Genomic DNA, 14,753 nt, shown 5'->3' with positions numbered 1-14,753 from the left:
AGGTTCCTGTGGGTCCTACCTGGAAGCTGACACCAGCAGATGCATCTCTCGAGGAAGCAGAAGAGGGACACGCGTTTTACAGCACTGGCACACATCCGGCGTAGAGAGAACACAGCCACCTGGAAAACACCAAACACATGGCTACGTGCACGAGGACCTCCCTTCAGAGAGTGCGAACGTGTCCGTGCAGCAGACAGAGTGCAGCCTCTTCCAAGACCTAATTCACATGCAGGCTTCAGCGTTCGGTGTCATCCATGTCACTGACATCCTGACCCCCAGAACGCAGCCTCATATTTGTGATGGGAAGGAAAGCATTGAACTCTTCCTGGGAGGATCATGTCCCACATGGTGCTTCCAGATCAAATGCTGAACTAAAGATCCCCCTGCAAAGGAATCAGAGACGGCTGGTAGCCTGCAGAGAGCACCCCCAGCCTTTATTTTTCACATAAAGTGAAAATCTACAGGAACATTGATGCTACACTTTTGTATTATTATTTTGAAAGTCCAGGTAGTGCTGAACCATGGGAAAGGGACAGACGGCCCCAACACCTTAAACTTTTTGTGCTGCCTGGGTCTTGCATGCTGCAAAGGGAGGATTGTCTGCAAATGGAGAACTTAAGACAGGAGGGAACTGGCATGGGAAGCAAGTGCTCAGAGAAAATGAGATGCAAAGATTTGTTACAAAAAGCCTTGATTCCCAAGCATGTTTCAATCCATAAGGAAAAGAGGATCTTGGGTTTAATTCCGTTGCAGATGAACGTTACATGGGTTAGTTCTGCAGACTGGAAGGCCTCAGTGCAAGTTCGGGATATTACTGTATATTTCCTCTGGAAGGAAATCAAAATGCTATTTCTCATGAATTCAGAAAGGACACAGCTGTAGAACAAGCAGCTGACTCTCAGCTTTAGTTGTGGCATTGAGTTACCAATGGTGGGAGAAAAGACTATTTCTGTTTTTCTAATGCAACCTTTAGCATTTTGATCCTTCTGGAATTAGAGGATGATCTTGAGGAGGGTCTGAGATTTTTTGTCTCCACCCTATTTCTCTTAGTGCTTTTGGCATGAATATAAAGAAAGGCAGGAAACACTTGGAATACTGGACTGCTCCCAAATGGCAGGCACCTCAGAAATGAAGCAACCAGTTGTCCCTTACTTTAAGGTGCTGAGTGCTCATGCAGCCCACCCAGCACCTCGGTGCCAGTGCTGAGTGCTCCCCTCCTGAGGCTCTGCATTTGACACAGCCATAATCTTCGTGATTTAACTGCAGCTCTCCCCCCGTGGTCTCTCTGGAGCTGGGAACACACACATCACACACATTCATCCCTTTCTTCCCAGTGCATTTTGGCTCTGCAGAGTAACTTCACAGTCTGATATGTCGCTATCACAGAACAGCTTCAGTTCAGCAGCAAATGAATCCCAGTTGTCTTCAGAGGAGCACTGTGTATCAGCCCCTGCCACCAGGGCTAGCTCACAAAACCTGACTGATTGCTCACAGCCACAGTTCAGAGATGGCCCAGCAGGGATTCACGGGGCAGCAGGCAAGTCTCAGACCTACCATTCCCATCAACCTGCAGAATTGGCCACATCCTCTGAATGATGGAGATGTTTAATATCACAGGACCCAGTGTGCATGGCAGGGCTGCTCTAAAGACATTACCACAGGAAGCAATCCTTCTCAATGCCGACTGAAATGCTTGAAGGGTTACAAAGTAATGTGGAATGATGGAAGTCCTCCTTGCCTCAGGATTCACCCCACTGCAAGCAGAGTTCTTACTTCGCAAGACGTTTCTTTTCCTTCTGTGGCCCAGCAGCAAAAGGTTGTATCAGCACGGATTCAAAACGACCTTCATCCAGCCTGGATCAGCATGGCCAGAGATGCTGGGTCCAGCGCACCTGCCTGCAGAAGGCTTCAGCATCTGCCACTGTTCAGCCCTTCAGCACACCTCCAAAATAGGAGCTTGGCAAACAAAGCTAACAGAGTGCATTGCTAAGCAGAACATTCTGCCGAGTCCCGACACCAGGACTGCATGTTATAGGGCACTTGCCAATTCCTGAGTCAACTTTATTTATTATACACTAGAAAGGTCATGACGAATCTCAAAAGATAAAATCTGTGTCTGTCAAGCCGCCTTCCTTGTTTTCATTGGCCCAGACCCTCGTGTTCCACACCAACAATAACAGGACATGGGTTCAAGAGGCACCACGAGTGCAGCTTACCCTGAGATAGCCCAGGCTTGTTTTGCATTCTTCATAGAACTGATCCAGGCTGCTCAGTTCTCTCTTTATTAGGCCTTTTCCCCCCTCTCCCTTCTAGACTTGATCCCCACACTGCACAAGAATCTTGAACCCCTTGAAACCCCAAAGCACAGGCCCTGAGACTGTCACAGCCTAGATGATGCCAAACGCCCAAATGATGCAGCTGCAAGTGTGCCAGCAACATGAAGCATCCAACCAAGGTATGCTTAACCCCCCATTTAGAATAATATCCCAGACTAATACCAACCCCAAAGACCCCATGACTTCACCAACAGCTGAGGCAGCAAGATACGCTGTGCACATGGACTTTCTTCACTCTCATTCTGAGCTGTTATCTAATCTCCTTGCAATAGGTAAGACAAAAATTCTGAGCTGCCTAGGGCTCCAGGTAAATCTTTGGTAAACAAAGCCTGAGCAATTGCAGCTCCAGGGCTGTCAGTGTCCACACCAGCAGGTTTAAAGACTGCCCAGGGCTCTGCAGAATTTACAGTCACCTCTCTGGAGTGCAGCTGGACACTCCCCAGGAACACAGTCCCAGGTTTGGAGTTTGATGTGTTGAACTCAGACCACACAGTATGGATTTGCACTCCAAATAACCTCATCTTTACACAGTTTACTCTGAACCTGCAGACTGAATCCTCTTTTCCAACTCCTTGCCTTTCACTTGCTGAGAAATCACCCTGCTACTCTCAGCCCCAGACTTGGCTTAGGTCATTTGGTTTGATGCACTTCAAGGATGCCACTTTTCAAAACGAACCTCTGGTTTTCTGAGATGTGGGTAGCATTTTACTGTCACCCAGCAGAATCTCACTGATGACTGCTGCAGCCTCACAGCAGAGCAATGATGCTGCTTACAAGAGTGGTGCACCTTTCAGCCCAAAACCTAACAGTCCCATCCCCTGGGTCATATCTGAGGGAACCTCTGTTATTCAAGCACCATCCCATTTTATTTATTTTTTTTCCTCAGAACAGCACTGAAGAAGGGACAGGGAGGTAGGAAGAATGCAGCTCCACTTACTATTCAGCGAGACTCCAACCTGCAGTGAGTCGCTTCATCTAACTTCAGGGATCAGAGGGGGATTCCTCCCAGGATCCAAGCTGGCAGAAGTCTCTCTCCCTGACCTGAATGAATACATGAAGAATCTCACTCAGTCACTTCAGTCAAATGCAAGACACTGGGAATCTCTCCTATGAAAGTAAATTGTGAGGTCCACAGGGCCACAGAAAAGATCCTCAGAGCTTTTAACTCATCAAAATTTCTCCTTGAAATACATGACTACGAGCACAGCAGGCACTTGTATGTGCTATTCTTAGCAGCAACGGCTTCCTGTTTGGGGGCAGAAGTGACAAGGAAGATCCTGCTGCTTTAAATGCTGAAAAAAGCCTTTTAGCCAAAAAAGATTATCCACCCATTTGCAGGAAAATCACCATCCTCCACTATTCCATCCTACTTCAGCATTCAGAAGCATCATCAATTCCCCATTCCCGCAGTAAATATTGCACTAGCAAGCTGCATTGTCCCTCAGCTCAGGCTACCACAAAAGCCCTGCAAAGTTTCTCTGGGTGACCAAGCCAAGGTGTAGATCTCTGAACTTAGATTTCCAGATGAGGCCAATTGTGTAGTTAAACTAGGAGCTCTTTCTGTTCTTCCAAGTGCTCGCTTTCTTCCCTGGGCCAGGTATGGCCATTGTTCCCCTGCAGCTCCTGCAGACACCCATTGTTCCTCCCAGCTCCTGGCCTTTGATGCTGCAGAACAAAACGCACAGTGTTGGTGAAAGGAGGGGGAAAAAAAAAAGAAAAAGCTTTTCAATTACACAGTTGGTTGAACAGCTCAGGCACAGCTGGCTGCAGAGCACCAGGGCACCAGCACCTCTCCACGAACCAGGGCCTCCAGCCCAGCTGCAAAGAGAACCAAAAGAGGGAATGACCAGTAGCTGATGGTTATCTGGTGAACTTTCAACGCTTCCCCATTCCAAATGCTCCTGGATCACACAGACTTTCACTAACCTCCCCACACACGTTTAGTAGCTGCCAGCTGTGAAAAGCTGGAAATTGTTCCTGCTGCTTCCTGTCAACATTGGCCTGAGAGGCACCACAGTAGCATTTAAATTCACTGCCTCCACTTCCAGACTAATCTGGCTATCAGGCTGGGGCTAGCTCAGTCTGAGCAGTATTGGCAGACAGGACGGAGGGCTGAAGTAGCAGTGGTGTAATAGTGATGTCTGATGTGTGGAAGGAGAGCCAAAGGGCTGAGATGCTCCAGTCATAGCTGGCAAGGTGGTGTGCTCCAGGTATCTCCTCCAGGTCCCACTATGTAACACTTTGTTTCTGCTGCTGCAGTGTGCTGGGCAAATACAGTGCTCTACCTTGTGTTCCGTACGCAGCTGTAAACTGTTATTGCCAAGATGACAGATGCCAGGATGTCAGGGATGTTGCGGGGCTTCCAGTTACCTGAGTCGATGTTAACATCTTCAGCAAAAGAACAGGTAGTGCCAGGGACAGATCTATGGAAAAAAGCTAATAAAATAATAAAAAAATATTTACAAAACAGGGTCAGCCAGCAGGATCTTCCTTGGACAAAGACACTCACACTCTCTTTTACAAATATATTTTATTATTTTAATGCTTATTAAGAAATGTAACCAAGACAGACTCAGCAGCACCAGTGGCTCCTCACTGCCCAGCAGTCTGATGACTTCACAGATATGAAAATTTCACAGATTCAAAACAAACAAATAAAAAAAAAAACAACTTTGGTCAATGCACTTTAAATATATATGCATGCACAGATTCTCCCACCCCTTTCCCTCCCCTCCCACTGGTAACTGACAAACAGAGGGAAAACAACAACTATATTCATAAAACATTTAAATTAAAAGAGTAAGTGTTTCCTAGTGACAGCGTGTGCAGCAGGGTGTTCATAGTGTCTTGGCTCACTGACCAGAGAGACAACTGCTCCACAGGACGGGGGCAGGAATACCAGCTCCTGGGACAGAACCAGGGAAGCAAAGGATGTTCTCAGATCAACAGGTTCCAGTCTTGAATTCAACGCATGCTTGTGTTAAGAGCCCCAGCAGACGAATAAGACAAGGAGTTACACAGAACACTGTCCCCTTTTGGGGATTCTCAATCTGTTAGGTTCAGTCACCTCTCATGCAAACAAGGAACTGGGGTGATTTTAGTTACTCGTGATGTGCTTTACTGTAAAGAAGGCCAAAAGCTCAGGGCTAGAAAGACAAAGCTCCTTGGTCTCAGAGCAGTCTGATGCCTAGAACAGATCAGGAGAGAAATGACTATTAGGCAGCTAAACCTACCAAACACCACTAGAGTATTATGCAGATTTAATGCATCACAGCAGTTACAGCATGCTTGCCCTTCCCACAAAACAGCTGAATTGATGAGGGGGAGAGAGGGGCGTTACTGCTCATGTTCATGAAGCAGAAGGGCTTTTGTTACACCTGAACGCACTCACGAAATGAGACAATGCATCTGAAAATAAGATAATCAAGGAAAAATCTCTCCACCTCAATCATATATAGACCAGAAAAAGTCAACCCTCTGCAGATATTGGGGCAAGGCTGCCTCCCTCTCTGCCGCGACCCCAAGGAGCCATGAGACCACACATCCCTTCCAGAGTCCTTTCTCAGCAAGTCATGCCCTGGGCTTGTGCCAGCCCCACTCCCCCGAGACCATCTGTGCAATCCCCAGCACCTCCCATCACATTCCCACTCCCCTGAAATCCTCCCAAACACATACCCTACAAATCCTCCTTCCCCACCAAGATTCCCCGTCTAACCCTGACACTCCAGTCTGCTCTCACACCTTAAGAGACTTTCCTACATCCTCCAGCATCCTCTGGAGCTTCTTTTCAAAGAATGATCGAAGATTCAGAGTACTCCATGTAACTCCCAAGCTCATCTGCACAATATGCTCACAAGCACCAGATGGAACCAGTGGCAAGTCCTTTTTGTCTACAGCAACCTCAGCTGTCCTACCATGCCCCTTTGCTCTTGCCCTCTGTCAAACCAGCATCAGCCTCTTTCTTCTCTTGCTCAGCTCTGTTTGAGAGCTGCAGTTCGAGCTTGCATAGAGCTTCGAGATACTGCTGATCCAAAACGAAATTGCAGGACAAAGTTGTAAGTGCATTTGCACACACAAAAAGCAGTGCCCTATAGAAAAGGCAGACCTAAGAAGAACTCTTGATAAAATTACTCCTGGCAACTGATCAGAATTTTACTTTCTCCAAAACCCTATAAAGCAAATAAACCCTGGAGCCTGAGAGTCCCAAGGGAATGCTGAAATTCATGGAATGCCCTCACACCAAAGAGGCACCACATCGCTCTATGGGTTGTGAGCCATTTTTAGCAACATGTTCCAATTCAATGAAATTAGCCTCTTCTTACCCCAGCTCTTACTTTTTGGACACACTGCACCTTGGATTCCAAAGGAGATCTTCTCTAGCCTCTCCTGATGGTCACCTCATTCTTCCTTTCATCTTGGTACCATCTTTGCCTATCGAGAACAGCTATTTCATTAGCTACATCTTCAGCTGGGAAGAAAATGGGGATACAAGTGGGGAAGTTAGGAAAAAATCATTTAATTTTCTAAAATGATCCTCGCCCTGTGTAGTTTGGCAGAGGTACTTTTCTTGAGACTGGAAGGCACTGGCAGAAGGAGAAAAGAGCAGGCTTCATTCATAGAACCTTAAAACTTTTTTTTTGTTGTTGTTTAAAAAAATAGGGATGGAAGCCTTGAAATCACGATCCCAGGGAAACAAATAAGAATTCCAAAATTCTGTTCAAAAGGTTCATGCTCCCCCTCCAAGAACTGCTTTGGAAACATCTTCTGAAGGTCCATCTCAGACATATGTTTGCCAGAAGGCACGCAGCATGTGGTGCAGTTGGCCATTCTTCCTTTCTGTGACTAGACTTCCAGTGCTATATAAAACACGCTGCCTCCTTACACCCACTGCACTTCCTCCTACACACATCCCCTGGCCCCTTCACATATCCTTTTCATTTCACATCTAGATCACTGCTATTGAAAGGGACTGGACACACTTTGGGGGCACATCGCTTGGTGAGACAAAAACTGATTTCAAGACATCTGGAAACGCAAAGTCAACTTGCATGGCGATCTGGTTGGGCAGGAAAGTTTTCCAGAGAGGCAATCTTAAGTGTGTCACATCAGCATAGATCAGTCCTATTCTTGTGGCAAGCAAGCAACTCCCATAATGGAGTGTGAAGAAGCCCAGGAAACAATAGAAAGCAACCAACCTACATCAGCTGTTGAAAGTCTGATGCAACGTGGCATAAAATATCCCTTTACAATGGCAACTAAAGCTCAACAGGAGACACTTCTGCACTCGCGTGTGTTCCAGCACATGAGCAATGCTGGTATTTTCCCACACTTCCTTCCCTGCTCTGCTTCTTTGTGGACCTAATTGTTATTGACATGAATACCGGATGTAATCTTGTGTTATTCTTAGAAACATTTCAGCTCCCAGCTGAGGCCCAAAGAGTTCAGACCCCCATTTTTCTGACTGAATTCCTCTGCTGCTGTTTCAGGAGGCCAGAGGAGTCATCCCGCACACAACCTACAGAAATATTCCAACAAGACAGAGTAACAAGATCCCAAAACACCCTACAAAGGAACTACCTGCAACGTCAGTCACAGAGAAATAGCTTAGTGTTTGTTAGTGGTGCTGCAGTGATAATCCACTCCTCTGACGTTAAGACTACGTGGAAGAGCCGTGCCAAGAAAGCAGCGATTCAGCTGAACTGCAGAGTCTATTGTTCTTCATACTTGCCTGTCTTCCTGCTAAGGATGGGGGTGGCAACCACATCTTTTTCTCCATCTCTCAGTAAGCTTTGTGCTAGCCTAGAGCACTTACATACTTGAGCACATTCAACATGCTAAACCACTCCCCACCTTCATGAAGACAGACTGGTAAAAAAAAGAAAAGTTTCTTCAAATAAAATTGACTTTCATTCTAATACTTCACAGTATTTAAAATAAACATGGAATGAGAACACAAACCTAATGTGCTCTTCCCCAAACGTCAAAATTCAGTTCCCCTTTCCTTCCCGAAAATTAGGTTGAGTTCTGAAACATTAGTGGAGGGACATGAGGAAGACCCAGGGTTGTGGGCTGATACCTCTTATGTTTTCAGCTATGGAAAAAGTCCAGATCCCTGGAATTACCAGACTTCTAGCTTTCTTGTAGGACCATGTCTAGTAGGACTTGCCTGTCTCTCCAGAAGGCTAGTGGCATTAGGCATGGGATATTTGTCCTTAAAACAAAGGCTGGACAAGATTTAGGTAGAATACAAGCTAGCATGGCAGTCTGCCATCCTTGAGCTACCACAAGTGATAACTGATAGAGCTAACAAGTGATACAGGAAGTTACCAAACCGCCATGAAACTGCTCTACAACAAACCATACCAGTGCATACCTTTGCTGCGGAAGATTTGCCTCTCTTACACAGGCTACTGCAGTTTATAAGCAGATTTCCACTACTACTGATTGCTGCCAGCTCCTCAGAATAGGAACATCTTCTAATCAGACAGACCCTGGCCTCTGCACTGCAGGGACACATCAGGCTTCACAGTAAAGCACATCACAAAACAACTGAAATCACAGGAGAAAGGTGTTTAAATAGAGCTCATGGGGATTCCAGAAGTAATAGGTACATCCTGTCCCACGTCGCCTTCCTCCCCCTTTCCCTTCCACCCCCCACCCTCAAAAAAAAGAGAAAAATCCCTTCCCACAGCATTTTGAGTGAGGATGAAAACTTAGGACCACGGAGATCATTTGCATTCTGGGATCCCAAGACAAACATAGACACAGAGGGAAAAAGCAGTAGCCAGACAGTGCCCACCGGCCTGTGGACACCTCCCACCTGATAGCTCCCCACAGCTCCTCGGGGCACGCCCAGCCCTGGTATCACAGCCCACTGCAAGGTCGAGCACCACGTCCTGCTAACAGCCCTTTTGCTAAGGGAACTCCATATTACAGTCTGGGTTTTCATTATTTGTTTGACAGAGTGGAGAGCTATGAGGTTATATTTGTCTTGTGCATCTGGAACACTGAGCGCTCAGGGAATGAATATGAGTTCTTGCCCGTCTTTATAACTTAACATAATGGAATCTAAACAAGACAAGATAAAAATGTCCAAACAACCTGTTGCAGTATAATCTTTAAAAACACAAACTGAAAGACAAAATGTCATGGTTGAAGGTATCCAAAGTTCCCCTCAGGTAAATTCCTCCTCCAAACAGCTGCTGGCATCCTTCCTGACCAATAGATGTTGCTATCCTCCTTCCATTTTTTCAGGGCCAAATAATTGGAGGCCCCTCCCTGTTGCTCCTTGCAATTAAGTGAATACTTCCAGCCATGGTTTAATTTCTGTTGGTAAAGACAGCAAAACTGACGTACAACCACAGACACACAGTACAGCATAATGTCATAATATGCTCTGCATCGTGAGAGTCTCCCAGTGCTGACCTTGGAATGCCATCTTTGACCTCGGCACTGCTCTTGGTGACAGGCCAGCGTTGGGTAGCATGTCCCCCTCCTTTCTTAGTCCACTTCGATGGTCTCTTGGCTTTTCTCCAGTCTGGTATTTAGGGTCCTCCCAAGAGTCCTGGGTGCGGACCCCTTTCTCCACAGCAATCTGAATACACTCCTCTCCCCCCCGCCCCCCAGACTCCCTTTCTGCCAAGGCAGAGGCCACCCATGGAAAATAAAATAATTCTACCAGGAAGACTTCAAAGGGCTCATCAGGAAACATCAGCTGCTGCGAAGGCTGTGCTTTCTAGATTCGAGTAAGACACCTGGGCATCAATTAGCTCTTCGCTGTGAAGCTCCCTGTTCATGCACGCATCTGAGAGAATTCCATTTCTGCAGGAATGCGGGAGATGCCCATTTGTCTCCATGTCCAGAGCATTCCCGTTCTGGTGCCATTCCAAAACAGCTTTGCATTTGTTCAAGTCCTGCTTTTCAGGATCCCTGTGAATCTCTCCATTGGTGTACACCTCCAACGCATACTCACTGATTCGTATGCTGGCGTTCTCGCCGTCCCCACCATGGGTGGAAGTCCTAATGCTGGCTGTTCCTGCCTTGAACTGCTCCTTCCTGCCCAGGATATGCTGGCTGATGATTTTGCGGAAGGTGTATCGGAACTCCCTGATCCGGTAGGCATAAATTAGAGGATTTACCACCGAGTTGGCATGAGACAGGATAATGGCCAGATACATCAGCCAGAGGGGAGCATGGGCACAATTAGGGCAAAAAAGGGTAAAACAGTTAATAATATGTAGTGGAAGCCAACAGACTGCAAACAATCCAACAATGATGGCTAAGGACTTGGCCGCGTGGACTTCCTTCTGCAACGTGGAGCGTGAGCGCTCCCCGTGTACCATCTTGTTCTCCATCTGCTTGAGCTGTCGCCGGGCTGCCATGAAGATTTTCAAGTAGATACCAAACATGAGGAGGAGGGGCAACAACACACAGGCAAAGAAGTTGTAGTAGACCATGTACTCCATGGTGACCACTGCCTCAAATAGGCACACCACCATACTGTTGCTGCAGTTGATGGGAGAGGATTTATTAGTACCCAGCTCTTCAATCTGGGAGCGCTTGTGCCACCCTAGCATTGGTGTCAAGCCAATGATGAAAGATAACACCCAGCAGATGGCAATGATACCTTTGGCTCGAGAGCCAGTCACCAAGCCATTGTACCTAGAAAGCAGAGGAAAAAATGGGAATTACACCAGTATCATTTGACAAGCCCCTGACACCCAAACAACAGCCCAGTGCCCCAGGAGACAGCAAGAACGGCACCTGCTTCTTCAGATGGGTCTTTGAAGTGCTGTGCAGAACCCACCCAGCACAGCATGGACTCCACGGTACCACTGCATGCCGTCTACTTCCCCCCTCTTTCCTTTAGGCAGTGACTAGGCTACAGAAAAGCAGGGAAATTATTATAGTTTTCATCTGTGTACCTCCAACTCATGCACAGGGATCTCACAGCCTGGATAACTGGCAGCACTGCTCTGACTCTTGGTGGTAAAAACCACTCTGGCTCCTTCACCGAAGGATGAGGTAGCTCCTCCATTCTGCCAAGGGAACAGGCTTCTAGCACAGAATTCTAGCACAGAATTGCTTGGCCTGTCTCCCAGGTGATCTGTGAGCCAAATGGCACCAAAGAACTCAGAAGCACAGTGCTGCTGGCCCCACATCCACGCTCAGATAAGCTCTGGGGAAGTCTGCTGCTGAGTGAACTGCAGAGGCCAGGCTGGCATTCCCTTGCACAGCACCTCTGCCACACAACAGCACCTTCAAGGAGTCCAAGAAGACATCACTAAAGTTCCTTAAAAAATGGAGACAAGGCCAGCAGTTTCCCTCAGCAGCCCAGAAAGTTGACGCCATGTCAGTGCCTCATAAAGGAGGAATCTTGCTAAGGACAGTGCTCTGACTACTGCACTGCACACACCAAAGGCAACCTCAGTGGTGAGGATATTGACACCTGGCTCGAGCCTGTGCTCCTAGCAATAAATCCTCCAAATCCTCCACGATCTGCTGACAGAGCCAGGAAGCAACATGGTACAAACCTGACAGTGCAACCAGGGCTCTCAGTTTGTTGGGAACATCAGCCAGGTCCCAAGGCCTCACAGGTTACTGTGAGCCCTGAGCTTTCTCCACCAGTTCTTCCTCTAAAAACCGAAATCAGGGCAACAGTTTGACATTTCAGTGCAATTTCCTTTACTTGGTAATGCTCAGTGTAGAAAGCGGATAGCTGGGTTCCCACATTGTCCAGCGTGGGTCCCACACTGTGTTTGACCCCATGCGTCTGCAGGCAGACCACAGCAGCTCCGGGCTCCCAGTGTTTACCCAGTGCTCCTTCTCCCTCCGTCCCCAGAATCCTCTCAGCAAATAAACATTTTTTTCCCTCCAACAAGCCATCAAAATCTTTCCATCTCTTAATGAAATAGCTAATCCCACAGGTTCATGCTCCTATCCCAATGCCAGTTCAAAACAAAGGCGGGGAGGTGCTGCTTGCTCTGGGCACAGCACAGAAGGGAGATCCCACACACTTGAAATCCCTGCTGAAGGAGCTTGGGAACAGCTTGGCTCCACACATGACCTGGCAGGCCTGAGCCTCCTTTCCACAACTGCATTTCCAAATTGGAAAAGGAGGAGCGGATGAGGGAGTCAACCACACAATTCCCAGCACCCAAAATACATTTAAATCCACCTTCCAGAAATCGGGGAGGGATTCAGCTGATCCCTGGAAACGAGAAGGTTTCTCCAGCAAGTGGCGGGTCCTGATCAATGCATAGGGATGGCAGCAGAGAAGCTGCTTACATTCAGAGCTAATCAACACAACAAAACAGCATCTGTGCTTTGAAAAGAACACTTGGGGAGCAAGAGGTTGGCTGAAGGCACTTGAAGCCTGGAAAAAAAAAATCACAAAACCATGCAGCCCTGGAATTGGCTACATCTTGTCCGAGGAATTTTGAAATTGTGCAGCTGTTATCCCACGACTAGAGATGTCCCTTCCCTTCCACTAAAAATACATTCATTACTGCTCCAGGCAAACAACCCCCCCCCCCCAGCTTCTCCCTCCCTCTTACCCTCTGGGGATTCCCATGCAACAAACTTTACAGGCTTAGGAACAGCACTTAACCCAAGCAGCCTGCTGCTTCCCAGCTGCGGTGTGTCGCGCTGGCAGCAGGAACTCTCAGCCCGTCAGTGCATTTCCATAACGCCTCGCTCAGTATCTGCAGAAGCTAAGAGTGAGAGCTCACAGCATCGAGTGACAGTGTGGCACTATGCTGGCCAGGAACCCACTGAGGAGGGACTTGGGAGAGCTTCATTGCTAGGACCCATATGAGACGCCGCCAGCTGACCTGGCTGAGGTTGGGTTACTGCCAGATGGATTCTCCTGGCTGTCCACTCAGGGAGCTCCCCAGGCTGGCACTGAGGAGTTTGTGTACGTGGCTAGGTGTCTTCCCAGGCTCACAGCAGCCAGGCCAAAGCTGCTGTCTGCCCCCCCAGTGCTCTGGGTAAGTGGTAAGTGTGGGGCTTTCAGGAAACATCACGTACAGCACGAGCTGCTGGCACCCCTATGGAGGAGCTGCAGCCTGCCGAAAGGAGCTGCTCACACCGACAGCCCGTGTGCTGCACAACTGGCGAGCGGCTTTGTGGCATGTCTGAGGTGTCCAGGCAGCACTGGACTGTCTGTGCACGAGCACTTCTTGTGCTTCATGGTTTTTTTTTTAACAAATCACTACAAACGCTGTTCACTCGGCACATCCCCCCGGTGCCTCATGCTGCTGCAGTCACAGGGGGCAAACAGGAGGAGGATATTCTGTCCCTACTGCATGCATCTGGAAACGAGATGCTGACAGCCCCAGCTCACCTAGGAAGTCATGAGCAAGAAACCAAACCCAGACCTTCTCATGCACCACCTAAACAACTCTTTCCCACGACTCTCAGTCAAGAAACTTCCTCCCGTTATCAGGTGTAACTGATACTGGTGTGTGACTACGCTGTGGGGACAGGATGGGGGGGTCCCACAGATGGGCACGGGGCTCCCAGTGGCAGCAGGCAGGCTGCTCACAGCACAACCAGCTCCCAGACTAAAACCTTGGCAGCAGCAAGTTCCACTTGAAGCCACAAACAAATAGCACTGCTTTCAAAGCCATGCCCATGGCTGTTCAAAGGAAGAAGGGAATTATTCTTTCGTATTAGGCTGGATCTGGCCATACTGGCCAAGATATGGGCCCATGTAGGAAATGCTTGGTGTAAGGTCAAAAGACTTCCAGCGAGCAGGGAAAGACAGAAGGCCAGTGGCACTCAAAGCAGCAACGAAACATTAAGTCACCGATTCACTGAATCAGATGCTCAGATATGCCTGTTTGAGGAAACAACCCTTGAGAATTAAAGGAACTGCTGAAACAGACTGTTCTCAGTACAAAGGTCCCTTCCGAGTCCTAGACTTTATTCAGGGCTTTTATCCATCTCTCCAGTTCTTCCCACCCTGACTTAGAGAAGGCAATGCTTCATGCCCAGCTCCCTTAGCCCCTGGCAGAAAAGCAACCTGTCACCCCACTGCCAAGCCAGAGCTGCAATTTCAGTTCCCCCACTACACGGGATAAACGTGGCCCGATGCTCCAAGTGTCAGGGAGTTGCACCTCAGCAAGGCTTTCCCAGCGAAGCATCCCAGAGTCAGCTCCGAAGTACCTTCCCTCAGAGGAAAAGCTCTCCAAGTTCCTGTAGCTGGCACCAAATGGCAAGCACACAGATTTATGCCTCAGGTGAGCACCTGAAGCCAGCACACAGAGCAAGCAGCAACCTAAGAAAACTTTTCCATTTGGCTGCAGGAAGAAAGAACTCCTCTCTTTGCATCAGAGCTACCTGTCCTTCACCACGGGAACGTCTGCACCACAAGTGCATGCACGAGAGCACGTGGCTGGGCACAGTGCCCTCACA

The 14,753-nt window shown here is 48.1% G+C and overlaps 1 protein-coding gene across 2 annotated transcripts in view; it reads right to left on the bottom strand.

The window, feature by feature from the left end:
• Positions 1-5,150: 5,150 nt before the first annotated feature.
• Positions 5,151-14,753, bottom strand: part of ADORA2A (adenosine A2a receptor) — a 28,420-nt gene continuing 18,817 nt past the window's right edge. For both annotated transcript variants that reach the window (XM_032199269.1, XM_032199268.1), the window contains exon 3: positions 5,151-10,997. In XM_032199269.1, the coding sequence (XP_032055160.1) occupies positions 10,037-10,997 (961 nt within the window). In that variant the 3' untranslated portion in view covers positions 5,151-10,036. The remainder of the gene's footprint in view (positions 10,998-14,753) is intronic.

Source organism: Aythya fuligula, chromosome 17 (assembly GCF_009819795.1).
Source record: "Aythya fuligula isolate bAytFul2 chromosome 17, bAytFul2.pri, whole genome shotgun sequence".
NCBI lineage: Eukaryota > Metazoa > Chordata > Aves > Anseriformes > Anatidae > Aythya > Aythya fuligula.
The sequence above is the reverse complement of the archived record's forward strand: the minus strand, read 5'-3'. Positions and strand labels throughout refer to the sequence as shown.